Source organism: Leptopilina boulardi, unplaced genomic scaffold (assembly GCF_019393585.1).
Source record: "Leptopilina boulardi isolate dan_hultmark-lab unplaced genomic scaffold, ZJU_Lbou_2.1 LbouV2_216, whole genome shotgun sequence".
Taxonomy (NCBI): Eukaryota; Metazoa; Arthropoda; class Insecta; order Hymenoptera; family Figitidae; genus Leptopilina; species Leptopilina boulardi.
Window position 1 is genome coordinate 911,676 of NW_026137770.1, and position 13,675 is coordinate 925,350.

The 13,675-nt window shown below is 25.8% G+C and overlaps 1 protein-coding gene across 1 annotated transcript; it reads left to right on the forward strand.

Annotated features, from left to right (window-relative positions):
- Nucleotides 1-9,322: 9,322 nt before the first annotated feature.
- LOC127279548 (uncharacterized) lies at nucleotides 9,323-12,839 on the forward strand. The gene is made up of 8 exons (XM_051301981.1): nucleotides 9,323-9,545; nucleotides 9,630-9,743; nucleotides 9,842-9,931; nucleotides 10,042-10,071; nucleotides 10,267-10,320; nucleotides 10,615-10,827; nucleotides 11,974-12,060; nucleotides 12,500-12,839. The coding sequence occupies exons 1-8, from the start codon at nucleotides 9,418-9,420 to the stop codon at nucleotides 12,690-12,692; spliced, it is 909 nt and encodes a 302-aa protein (XP_051157938.1). The 5' UTR covers nucleotides 9,323-9,417; the 3' UTR covers nucleotides 12,693-12,839.
- The last annotated feature ends 836 nt before the right edge of the window (nucleotides 12,840-13,675 follow it).

The window sequence follows — 13,675 nt, forward strand, 5'->3', positions numbered from 1 at the left end:
AGGTGACATTGAATGATGTGAGGAAGTACCTCTCGCATTTTTTCTCCATCCATATTCGCGATTAATTATAATATCACGGTAGAGATTGTAATTGTCCGTCATAATAGAATATAGAAATTAACGAACTCCCACGAAACAAGTGCACGGAAAGAAATTTAGTAGCAATATTTGATAAATCTGATAGGAAATTTTAGTATTCTCTTTTTCAAACGCGGAACATTTGGGTTTGATAACGAAAATCGGTATATTTTTACCAATAGTCTTTTTAGTAAATATATTCCAGAAATTGAAATTATTATTTCGTAAATTGATAAATTTATACGAAAAACCAGAAGTAAGTTAAACCGACGCGCACTTCGTTATTTACTAAATTTATATGAAAATTTGGAAAGATTATTTCGAAATTTGTTAAAACTATACTAAAAATTCGAAATGGTTCGGTCGTGACTTATTTTTTTATTCCTAACCTATACTAACGATAATATACGTATAACATTAGCAGAATAACGCTTCATATACAAATTTACACTCATGTGAAAAACGGATGTGACCATTCTTATATACTAACCAGACATATTTTTCACCGCTTATGAGAAAGGTGAAATTATATCAAAACATGTTTAAAAATATAAATAAAAATCATTAATTATTGGGAAATAATTAAATATTTTATTATTTTTTGAAGAACAATTTTTTTTACTGATTTATTGTAAAATCTTTGAAATTAATTATATAAAAGAAATTCAGGTCTGTATCAAGATAATGGTAAAAAGGGGCTTGTCTAAAGAGCTTCGTCAGTCTTCGTTACCACTCGGTGAGGATCGGACAATTCCGAACGTTCAACTTCGGCAAATTTCGTCGAATCTCGTTAACTTTGATATTTCTTTTTCAATTTTCATATCAAATATATCAAAATCTGAAATAATTATATCATTTTATACAATTCTAATAACGAAATTTGAAATATTTGGTTAGAAAAATTGATAAAGAGCTTATTAAAATTTGAAATTTTTGTGTTTCAATAAAAACCCAAGAAGCACGTAATATAACCTCAATATCAAGGTAATATTACATGTAAGATTCGTAATATAACGTTGTAATATTACAGTAATCTTACAGTGATCTTAAAATGTCCGCCTCAAGGTAATATTACCGGTAATGTTAATGTAATATTACGCGCTAATATTAAGGTAATATTACAGTAATATTGCAGTAATATTATACCGTAATATTAAGGTAACATTACAAGAGAATATTACAGTAATATTATGGGAACATTTCTTTACGAAAAAAATCTACCCATCCAGGGAATCGAACCCCGAACTCAAAGCACACGAGTCCAGAGTTTTACCAACAAGCCAAATTGACTTATAATATATTTACGTTTTTTATGCTTTATGAATAACTCAAATCAGTCTGTAATATTACTGTAATATTACCGTTAATAGTACAGTAATATTCCCGGTAATATTACCTTGAGACGGACATTTTAAGATCACTGTAAGATTACTGTAATATTACAGCGTTATATTACGAATCTCACGTGTAATATTATCTTGATATTGAGGATATATTACGTGCTTCTAGGGAAGATTTCAGATTTCGTAAATATTGTATCAAATTTTCTTTCCAACTATATTAAATATTCTTATTTTAATCTCAATCATTCTTAAAAATAGTATCGAAAATCGTTATCATGACAAAATGTTCCGCAATTGTAACTAAATATACTAAAAAGTAACACCATAATATCAAATATTGCTACAAACTTTCTTTCCGTGTGGGCTCGCTAAAAATTTCTACATCCTCACGAAGCAAGTGGCATGGAGAAATTATGAATAAATTAAATACATTTTTTAAACATTAGTAAATAAATTTGCAAAGCACTACGAAGCAAGTGGTCTTTTGAATTTCTACCTTGTTAAACAGTTATACAAAAGTTTAATAATTTTTCAAATTGATTGCCCTCAAGAATTTTGAGGTAGATTTTAAAATAAGTTAAAAATTTATAGAAGTAAAAATAAAATAAAAATCAATCAAATCGATAATGTAAAAGGTATTGTTCCACAACACACACACACACAATACAGGTTTTAAAATAAAAATTTTTATATTAAATAAAAAAATTTAATGCAACATAACAAGGCAGAAAACATAACATATTCAATAAAAATTTTATAATTTCTGTGCAAGTAATTTTAACAATTTATTCAACAAATCAAATATCCCAAAACCAATAGAGAAAATATTATGATTCTGAATCAATAGGCCAGAAGCTGGACTCATTTTACCACTCTGAAACGAGTATAATTTACATTTTGAAATATTAAAGAAAAATAATAATTCAGATATTCTTTTTTTAATAACTTTGAAATAAATTACTAAAATTGTTACAGTAAATAATTACACATTTTAAAGGATTGAGAGTGCAATATCAACAATGATTGTCATTCATTTTAGACTTTATAGCGTTTAGGGATAAATATATGTCAATATACATATATATATATATAGGATATCGAAATCAATTACGAGATTGTTAACGAACGACGTGGATTCTCATTGAATCGCACCGATAAATCTACGCAAATGGGGACTTCGTGTTTGAATATTTCAGCAGGATTATCCCCTATGCACCATCACTTCCGATACTATTCGAATAAATGAAAAGGCTTCTAGTGCATTCATGCAGATTTTAGCAAACTTCTGCAATTTTCGAGCACGTTCAAATTACAATCGTTGGATATATATGTATATATATATATATATATATATATATATATAAATCGATAAGTAAATCTGCGTACATACGGAAAATTGTTTGATCGACTCACATGCAAGCTTTGTTGATTCAATCAATGGATCATATCGTTGAGAGGAAGAAAGAAGAAAATCTTACAATATTGAATATATAAGTTGTCAATATATTAACATATATATTTTTTTCATTATGTTTAGTACGGAATTTCCGTAAATTTTTAATTTAATACTTATTTTGAAAGTAGTATGTTTAAATCTTATTTCCAAATCAATCGTTTATTTCACAGATGAGTTATGAAATAGTGGACTTCATTTTTTGTGAAATAACATGAACTAAATTAACATCATTTTTGTCAAATGTGGGTCTTCAATATGTAAGAATTACTAAATCCATTTTGAAGATTGAGAAATATTAATGAAAATCATAAAGTAGAGCAGGTGATTGAATGGATCACAACCCAAGTAAATTGCAACTTAGCTAAAGTTACATGGAAACAAGGAGTTGTAAATTACAAAATCAATCCTTCCATTACGTAAACAGGTTGTGATCATTGTCACCAATTTTGTTATTTCGACAAGTTTAAATAGTCTTCCCCTCAAGGCGAAGTTGTCAAGTGTTAATTTGTTTTTCCCGCAGAGCAGATGTTGTGTTTATTCCCGCAAAAAGCCGGAAGATTACATATTGTTTTTTCCCACAAAGAGTGGTAGACTTAATTATTTATTCTTTACAGTCAGTGTTGATTTTTGATTATTCTTATTAAAGTTTATTACAAGTGCAAAGTGCCTAAAAATATAAAAGATAAAAATTGAATTATTAATCATTGAGAATAAAAAGTCATTGATGCAAAGCATTAAATATATTAAAGCAAATAAAAGATAGAAGAAAAGACTTCCGCGTAAAGGTATCAAGTGACAAACACGAGTTATAAAAGTAATCTAATACTTTTCTGGTTTTGTTATAATTAAATTAAATTTTAAATAAAATCTTTCTTAAAGTGAAGTTATTGTTTGTGAGATTGTAGCTTAGTTTTGCTTTGTTGTTGAATTGTAAAATAAAACCCTTGTAATATTTATATTTGTTTGGGACATTAATTTGGTAAATCATTTTTTTATAAAGATTTACATTGAAGAATTTATTGTAAAGCTTTTGAGGATTTAATGAATAAACAGTGTACGATTTTAATTCGACTCCTTTTATTTAATTCATCTTGTAGTACTTTTGTCTCATATTTTTTTTGTCATTTTTTCTAGAAATACCGTCTATCCCGGTTTTCTGAATTAATAGTTTACTGAGAGGTAGTCCACTACCTTTTTCTAAACATTGTTTAGCGAAGAGCAATTTACGCTTAACTATGAGCGGAATTGTTAATAGTAACTTTTGAACATATTTTTAAATATTTGCTATTTTTATTATATTTTAATTTTTATTAATTTAACTTTCGGCTTTAAGACATTATATAAGGATTTAGACTCTAATATTATGTTTTATACTTGTTATAATTAAGAAAGGATGTAGTCTAACGAAAAATAATTTTAGGTCTATTAAATTATCATTATGCTAAAGTTGAACATATCTTTATTTTAACCCTCTAGTTTTCTTCATGTAGCTAAGACACTTTTTTCATTTTTAACTTCGATTTTGGCAGGAGCGCCTCCACTAATTCCGAGAAGTCAAACTCGGATTCAGGGAACATAGTTTTTCGATTTGGTACAAAAACGCCCGTAACCAATCCGAATAAGTACTAGATTGGTTCGGCGAATTAAAGAGGATCGCCTCTCTCACACAGACTCACTTTCTCGTTCGTATAATCAAGAGGTGCGAGCATATAGGATCTCACGTCAATGCAACTGTAAGCAGAAAAGTATCATTAATTCTAACTTAAAACTGCCATTAATTGTAATTACTATTAAAAGTAACTTTTTTTATGATGTAGGTTTGTCATTATTTACATCTTTACAGTAAACAAATATTTTTGGGTGATATCTATTCTTGGTGTATACTCACTTAAATCCTAGTCTCCTCTGGTGCCTCACACGACATTTGCAACCGCTAATAAGCATTACTTTATATGTAATGGTCATGGGCAATTAAAGCCATGATGCGGCTACGTTATTAGCCTCCCTGAATATCGTCTGTTATTCCTCACTCACTGTTTCGTGGTTACAGAACCTCTGTGACCATCGTTTCCCAATTAGTTTTGCTTCCTAATATTATGTTTTAATCGCATTGTAAGGTGTAATTTTAAGTCCAAGCTTCTAGTTCTTATAAAACCATTTTCTACATTGCTATAGACAGTGTGAAGGACATCGTCAGTAGTTTGCAGTTTAAACTAATCTTCTTTTTTAGCCAGCTCTCGAAATCCAGGAGTAGATATATAGTGAATAAACCTTTTGGTCCACTCTTCACAGCAGTCTCATTCTCACATTTTTCTTTCTGTAGCGACAAAGTAGTCTTTTTCTCATCTCTTGATATTCGCTCTCGGAAAAAGTCAAACAGATTCTTTCTTTCTTATGCTATACAAAAAAATATCACAATTACCAAGGATTTCTACCATTGATATTGTGCGGGATGCGGTTTCTAAATCTAACAACTTCTAACATATACTACGAGGTAAACATCTTGAGGAGCATGAATTTTCTCCAAATTTAAATTGGTCTAACATATAATTGGCCTGAATTAAATTGTCACAATCAGCATATACAATTCTCACTTGGCCTAATCTGTATTTAATCATTATATTAATATTATCATCATTTTTGCCTAAGTGGGTCTTCCAATATTTAAGAATTATTACATCCATTTGGAAAATTGAGAAACATTAATGAAAATCATAAAGTAGATCAGGTGGATGAATGTATCACGACCCAAATAAAATGCAAGTTAGCTAAAGTTGCATGGAAACAAGGAGTTGTTGGTTGCAAAATCAACCCTCCCACTACTCAAACAGAATGTGATCATTGTCACAAAATTATTGTTTGACAAGTCTCAAATAATGTTATGTTAAATTTCTTTCAAACTGTTTTTATTATAAATTTGTTAATGATGTTTAGAGGCCTTTTACAGTTAAGATGTTTATTTATTGGTTGACATAACGTTGTTACTATATGTTTCGGCTATTTAGCCCTCATCAGGTAAGTCAATGCACTTTTCAAATAAGTATAAGTATAACAAACATAAGACAAACACGTAAGTAAAACAAAATCTGTAATAAATAAAAAGATTTCGATTGTTATTTATTAAATTAGAATGTTAAATTATTAAAATTAAAAGAATGAAAGACTTACCACGTATTCGATCACATTATTTTAATCTATTAATTTGATTAATTTATTTAATTTAAAAAATTAAAAATTTGAAAAATTCAAATTTAAGAATCCATGGTAAATAATGAATGTTTCATGGTGTTCCATGGTAATATATCTTATGACCGTATATGTTATGGCAGATTTCGAAAAAGTGAAAGGAAAAATTTTAAGGTTATGATAAAAAGTTTAAAAAAATCCCTGTATTATTAATTTTATTTATTTATTATTATTAATTTAAGTTTAAAAGATTGATGATAAAATAGAGTCCTACATTAACCTAGATATGAAATTAATGTGGTAATTTAGAAGAATTCTTAAAAAAATTCTAAAAAATTATATTGGAGAATCTGTTATTATTGAAAAATATATTTTGCTTAAATTTTGTGTGTCTGTATTAAAATTTACATGGTCTTAAATAATCTTTCCCGCAAGGCAAAAGTGTCAGTTAATCAATCAATGTTTATTCCCGCAAAAAGGTGGATGATTATATATTTTTGTTCCCACTAAAAGTGATTGAGTTTGTTATTTATTCCCCGCATTCAGGGTTGATTTGATTATATCTATAAAGTTTAATTAAAATAACAGTTATTTATATATTCCAAATTTATTATCAAGAAGATTCAAGTTTGGTGAACCCAATACTCTTAATTTTATAAATAAATATTGAAATAACTGAAATAAAGAGCCATCGATGAAAAATATTGAGTATTTTATATAAAAGTAATAAAAACATAAAAGGAGTATTAAGTTACAAACACGAGTTCTAAACTTGTGGTAAGGAAAAAAAGTAATCTGATATTTTTCTAGTTTCGTTGTATTTTATATTATTTTAGTGAGTTTCTTTAATTATTATTTTTATTTTGTTGATAAAGATTCTTTTAAAATAACACATTAATATCACGCACAAATCTTACACACACTAATCAATTTCTTAATTCAATGATTTTTAAAGTTGCATTTTAAATAAAATCTTTCTTATTAATTTTCTTTGATTATAAAGTAAAGTTATTGTTTGTGAGACTTGACGTTAGTCAAGTAGATTAGTTTATCTTTGTTGTTAATTTGAAAAATAAATGTTTTGAGTATATTATTTTTGGAACAATAATTTGTATACTGAGAGGTAGAGTCCACTACTGTTTTCTAAACGTTTGTTTAGCGAAGAACAATTTACGCTTATCTATGAGCGGAATTGTTGATAGTAAATTTTAAACATATCTTTTAAATATTTCTATCTTTTTAAATTTTTTGTTAAATTAACTTTCGTCTTTAACAATAGATTTTATCCGAATTCTACGAATAAAAACTGATAATTTAACAGACTTTTTTCTTCCATTCTGAATAGTTTTTTGTATTTTTACTAATTTTATTAGTCTTCTGAATTTTATATTATGGATTTTAACAATAACAGAAATGCTTTCTGTGATCATTAATACGAAAATTAGAAGAATGATATAATGAAATATTAAGGAAATTTTAATAATTAAATAATTTAAACTGAATAATTGTATATTACCATTTTAAATTATTACCGATAGTATAGCATTATTATAACGATTGTGAACAGTTGCGTGTGGTAATGTAAATTTTTCTTCGAGGGAGAACTTTTGAAGACTATAAAATAACAAAATTACTTTCTATCCCTTGAGTTTAAATATTATTATTACAATCTAAAAAATATAAATATGATTCATATTGTATTGGATGAATGATGAAGAATATAATTGTACTATAAACTCATTTATATTGTTGAATATAAGGGAGGAAAAAAAAATTTGTCTCTTAAATTACGAAAGAGGTAATTTATTTGCCCCGGATTTAAATTAGCTGAATAAGAAAAAGTTTTTTATTGATCTGCTTTGTACACGTCACACAGTTCTTGCTGATGAAAAAGTAAAAGTCATTAAGGGAACTTTATTAGTATTCCTAAAAAGACCCAACGGTACAAATGTGCGCTGGTTGTATAGAAAAAAAAAATTCAAGCATGAAAAAGAAACATAATGAAATAAAATATGATGTTAAAAGTCATTAACAAGAAAATTAGAGCTATAAAAGTTGTTAGATTCACTTGATATCTTACGTTATATTATAATTTTACAATTTGTCATTTTATCTTTTTTTTATTATAAGGATCAAAAAGTGAAAATTATCATTATTCTTTTTTTTGTAAAGACTTCTTCTACTTAAAAGTTAGAAATTATCATTTAGATAATATCTGTCGTAATTTTCACCTTAATTTATAAAAAGAAATTATTTTCAAGAATTCTATATACATATAGCGTTAAACTCAATTACTCTTATACACGATGCGGAGTGAAGCTCACAAAGTATGCAGTATGTATGAGTGATTGAATTGAATGGCAGTTAGAAGAAATTTAATGTTCTGGAATATTACTCGTAAATTCTTGTCATACCTTGACTTCACACTTATATATATATGTCAAATCTGTATATATATATATATGTAGAAGCACTTTACTATTGAAAGATAATATAAAGTTTAATGTCATTTTATAAGTTTTCCGCAGAACATAATATAAATCATTGAAGAATCATGAGTGCTGAAATACATTTAGAAATAAACTTTTTTTCGAAATTAAAATTTTTTTAAATTATAACACATTTTAAAAGATTGCGTAAAAATTTATCAACATATAAAATTAATTATATTAAAAAGGATTATAATAATTATAAGTTTAAAAAATTAAATGACTTGACCATTTTTTTTTAATAAAATTAAACCTAATTGTAGATAACAGATTTAACAGTAAAATAAAATAACAAATTCTAAGCAGAACATAATACAATAATACTCAATTTTTAAAATATTTAAAAATAATATCAGTATTTTATCTACTGTAGAATGAAAAGTGATACCGACCAAGTAATCTGAAATTATATACCCTATGTTGGTTCGAAATCTAGAGATAACCTACCAACATTTGAAAAATGTAACAGCTATTAATATATGAATTTTTCTTTAGAAATAATATAATAATATAAAAATTTTACCTATATAACTGTATGTTAATTTTAAATTTCTAATTTATTAAAATATTAAATAATACCAACACTTGACATCACAAAAATTATTTCAATTAAAATATAAAGATATATTTAAACAACTACCTTTTTTATAAATACTATATTTTTATTATTTATAAAATTTTTAAGAATAAAATTTAATTTGTCAGGTATAAACAATTGCAAAACACTATTTAAAACTCTGAATGTATATCTGAAATTATTGGTTAAAAAAATTTTCAGTTTGACGTCAACTTTTAAAGTAAATTAATTCAAGTAACCTCAATTGTATATTGATAAATTTATTGTTATTTTACAATTATTAAAAAAATGAATTTAAATCAGATAGATATTTCGCGTGTAATAAATTCTATAAAGGGATATTTACAGACAGAATATCTTTCTGAATTTACGATAAATAGTTTCAATTATATCTCCAATCTTATGGCAATATTGATGTAATTATTTTGTTAATTTATCTTTTTTTTAGATTAACAAGTACTGATTTAATTATTATTATTACAATTTGTTTGATTTTACAGCCGATACCCTAAAGAAATTTTCATAAAACGCTTACAAAAACGAAAACGAAAACCACTACCATGTATAGGAAAACCGAGAGACTGTGGAAGCAAGTGCATTTGCAGCAAGTGCATGTGAGAAATTTAATTTAATTTTTTTTAATTTATTTAAATTAATTTCTTTATTATTTCGCCGTGAGAAATAAATTTAATCTTATATATTGTTTTTAAAGTAAAAATACAAACAAGAAACAACGTGTCATGGATTCGGATTTCTTTGCAAATATGTCTTACGAACATAGAGTGTTAAAAGTCAATGAAAAGTAAGAAAACATGAATTTTACTTCAAACAAAATTATCACAAAAAAATAGCCAAAAATATGGTGAATGATTTCTAATCACATATAATAAAAAAAAAATTTTTACCTTTTAGACCAAAAGCAAAAGACGCCAAAATTAAAAAGTGAGTTGAAAAATTGTTTCAATATTTATTCAAATTCTGACAAATTGTATTTAAAATTAAAAAATTAAAAAAATTTAATACTAAAATATTAAATTAATTTAAACAAGAATAAAATTATAAATAATAAATTTCATTTTATTTTTAAAAATAATATCTTACGAAGTTAATGAAAAAAAAAAATTGAAATATTTTCAGTCCTTGCTGTGTGAAAGAAGAGGATCGTCAATGTGTTTCCATTCATAGAGATGTGTACTTGATCATTCACTTTTTATATTTTTTCCTCGCTTGGATTTCTTTTCTTGCCTCAAAATTTTTTTTCGAAAATTTACAAAATAATTGTTACAATAACTGTTCAGTATCAAACAGTCCACTATATTATTATTTCTACTGATTTAAAAAAAAATCCGAGCGAACTGTTTTTTTCCCTTAAAAAAATTTTCACGCATTTAAATCTCAACTTCAAAAAAAAAAAAAAAAAGAAAAAAAATTGAAAATAATTATTAAATTAAAAATATGAAAAAATATTGATGAAAACATTTCAAGGCGGATCTCAAATGGATCAGGATGGACTTGGTGGAACAATATCACACGTCGACAATACATGCCACCGTTATATTCACCCTATGATATTACAACACTATCCGAGTGTTCTTCTTATAAATCGGGATTCATATCAAATACACCAGTGGCAGAATCCAAGGAATCTGTTGCAACACTCAAAAGTTCTTCGGCAACGATAAATATTTCCAATAGCAGGTTTTATGAAACTTTTTTTCAAATTTGACAAATTGAAATTTAACAGAAAAGTGGAAAGAAATTTTAGCAATTTGAAAACAAAAATTTTTTAAAGTATAAAAATATTAAAAGAGAGTTAAAAACATTTTGTTTGGCTACAAAACAGTTTTACTACTGATACTAAAGACACAAGATTTTTTTTTGTCTGACAAATATTGTGCTTTACTACTTACAATTTAAAGTACGTTAAGTCTAGCTAAAACTATCTTTTACTACTAATTTTAGAATTTCTTTAACCCTCGGAGCACACACCTCTTTTTTCGAACAAGTAGCACAGTCTGGGTCGCTGTGACCCTGTTTACTTTAAAAAACTCCCCCATTTTTGAACTATTGGACTGATCAACACAAAAAAAATATTTTTTTATTCATTGAACCTTGTAAAATAAGAATATGCAGTTGAGAAATATTATTAAATTATTTGCATATTGAAAAAAAATTCGTGAAGTTAACTAATTAAAAAGAAAAAATTGAATTTAAAAAAAAAATGTAAGTTTTGTAATTTTTAATATTTTAAGCTAAAAATTGGGATTTATATTCTCGAAGTGTGTTAGAATAAGGGAAAAAATACCACCTTATTTTATTTTTAAAAAAGGTATTTATTTTGTAGTTTAACGAAGGTAACTTTTAAGACGATAAAAATGTGATTTTCGACACAACTTTTTAAAACTATACTTTTTTAATAACATATTTACTAGTATTTTATTATTTTCTTTGGATTATCATGTTACTTATTATTCCTTATTAGTTAGTTACCACTATATGGCCTTAGGTTCGTGTTGTATTGCCGACTTTTCAAATTACACTTCATTGAAATTAATGACAGGGTTTGTGTGACCCAGTATGTGCTCCGAGGGTTAATATAATTTTCATTTAGCAGAATATTTATTTGTATATATGAATTTTCATTTGACCGAAATCGCAAATGACCGAAAAAATATATCCGACAGAAAAGTTTTGGCGGTATTTTTAAAATTAATCAATCACAATTTTCTTTCTTATTTCTAATTATTGGTTAATTTTAAAATTCGCGTTAAAACTTTTCTGTCGGATATTTATATATCGCTAGTCATAAAAATAATACTATCTCTACTTTCAAAATGTTTCCAGATCAGTTATGGAATTAACTGTTATTAGTAGAAAAACCCAAAATCGATCCAAGTCTGATCCACTGGTTGTTCTGCGTCGAAATAGAATGTAATTATTGAAATTTAGACATCATTATTTACATAACAATTTATTGTTTTATTATTTATTTTAGAATCTTGGCTTTAACTTCTATTTTTCAATAATTAATAATTATTCAATTAATCCAATTATTATTAAAAACACAGAAAATTAAAAGGCATTAAAATAAGCTGCAACGCTTATTATTTTAATACAATTTTGCTTATTTTAATTCATTTTGGTATTAAAATAAGCAAAATTTGATTGAAATAATAAGCGTTGCAGCTTATTTTAATACCTTATAATTTTCTGTGCAAATAATAATTATTAAATTATTTTAATTTATTTTTTATTAAATTAAATAAATAAATTATTAATATTAATTTAAAGAATACTAATATTGGAATGTCGATGAATTTAAATTAAATTCAATCAATTATATTTAAAAACTAACAAAAATTATTTACAGAAAAAATATGCAAAAACTAGTGAGAAGTGTGTCTACAAAAACACCGAGTTTGAAAAAGAAGAAAAGAAATAGAAGATTGTTTAATGTAAAGAGAAGACAAAATAAGTTAGGAAAAGCTCGTAAAATCCGAGCAAGTCTCAATAATCTCAGTACAATGGTTTGTTGCTCAAAAACTGGTCCACAATTAAAATAATAGTGAACACTTTATTTCATCAGCTTAACATCTGGTCAAAAAAGTTAAAATTCATTAAAATTATGTATATATGTGGACAGAAAAAGTTTGTTTTTTGTTATATAATTAAAATTTATTTTGTTAATAAATGTTTCACTTTCATTAAAATCAACTACATCATTTAAATCAACACTTCATAGGCGTTTAAAAACTTTTATTTTATTTATTATTTTGTTGATTTTTCACGTTTAATTGTATCGTTGTTATCAATATTTAAATGAAGAGAAATTTTTTACAATTAAATCAGAGAAAAAAAATCTTATCCTTAACTATAAATTCAAAAAATCACTTTAGAGTTAAAATCTAATCTTTTAACTTTTTTTAAATTTAATTTTACTATTTACCTTCTTTTACAATGTTATTTCTGTTTTTATTTCTCAAATTGGAAAAACAAAATTAATAATTATTTTAATATGCTATGAAATAATTTATTTTTCTTGATTTTTTGTTTGCGAATAATCATATCGTAAAAGACAAATATATTATTTTGTTTCGACAATAGAGGGATTCCACGTGTAAAACGAACAGTTGTCGGTGACAAGTTATCGATTTGGCTCAAAATTTTTAGGCGTATTCTACCTCTAAAAATACTCAACTAGCCAAAATTTCAAGCCCCTATCTCATAAAGAACACTCACAATCGTAAATTTCGTGAAAAGTGACATCTTTCAAAATGAAGATTGAAAAATCCATTTCTTCTCGAAAAAATGTTAATTTTGGTCAAAAAAAAAATTGGAAAGATACTTGTCGATGGGAAATTTTCCAAAGAATCCAATGCCGTTGGAATTTTTGACCTATCTCTAAACGCATGCGCAGTAGATTAAAAAAACTGATTTTTTTAAAAAAATTCATAACTCAAAATGACCTATTTCGATTTGGCTCTAATTTTCAGGAAAGACAGCTGAAAAGCTATACTTTAAAATGGTTATACCTAAAATTTGCATA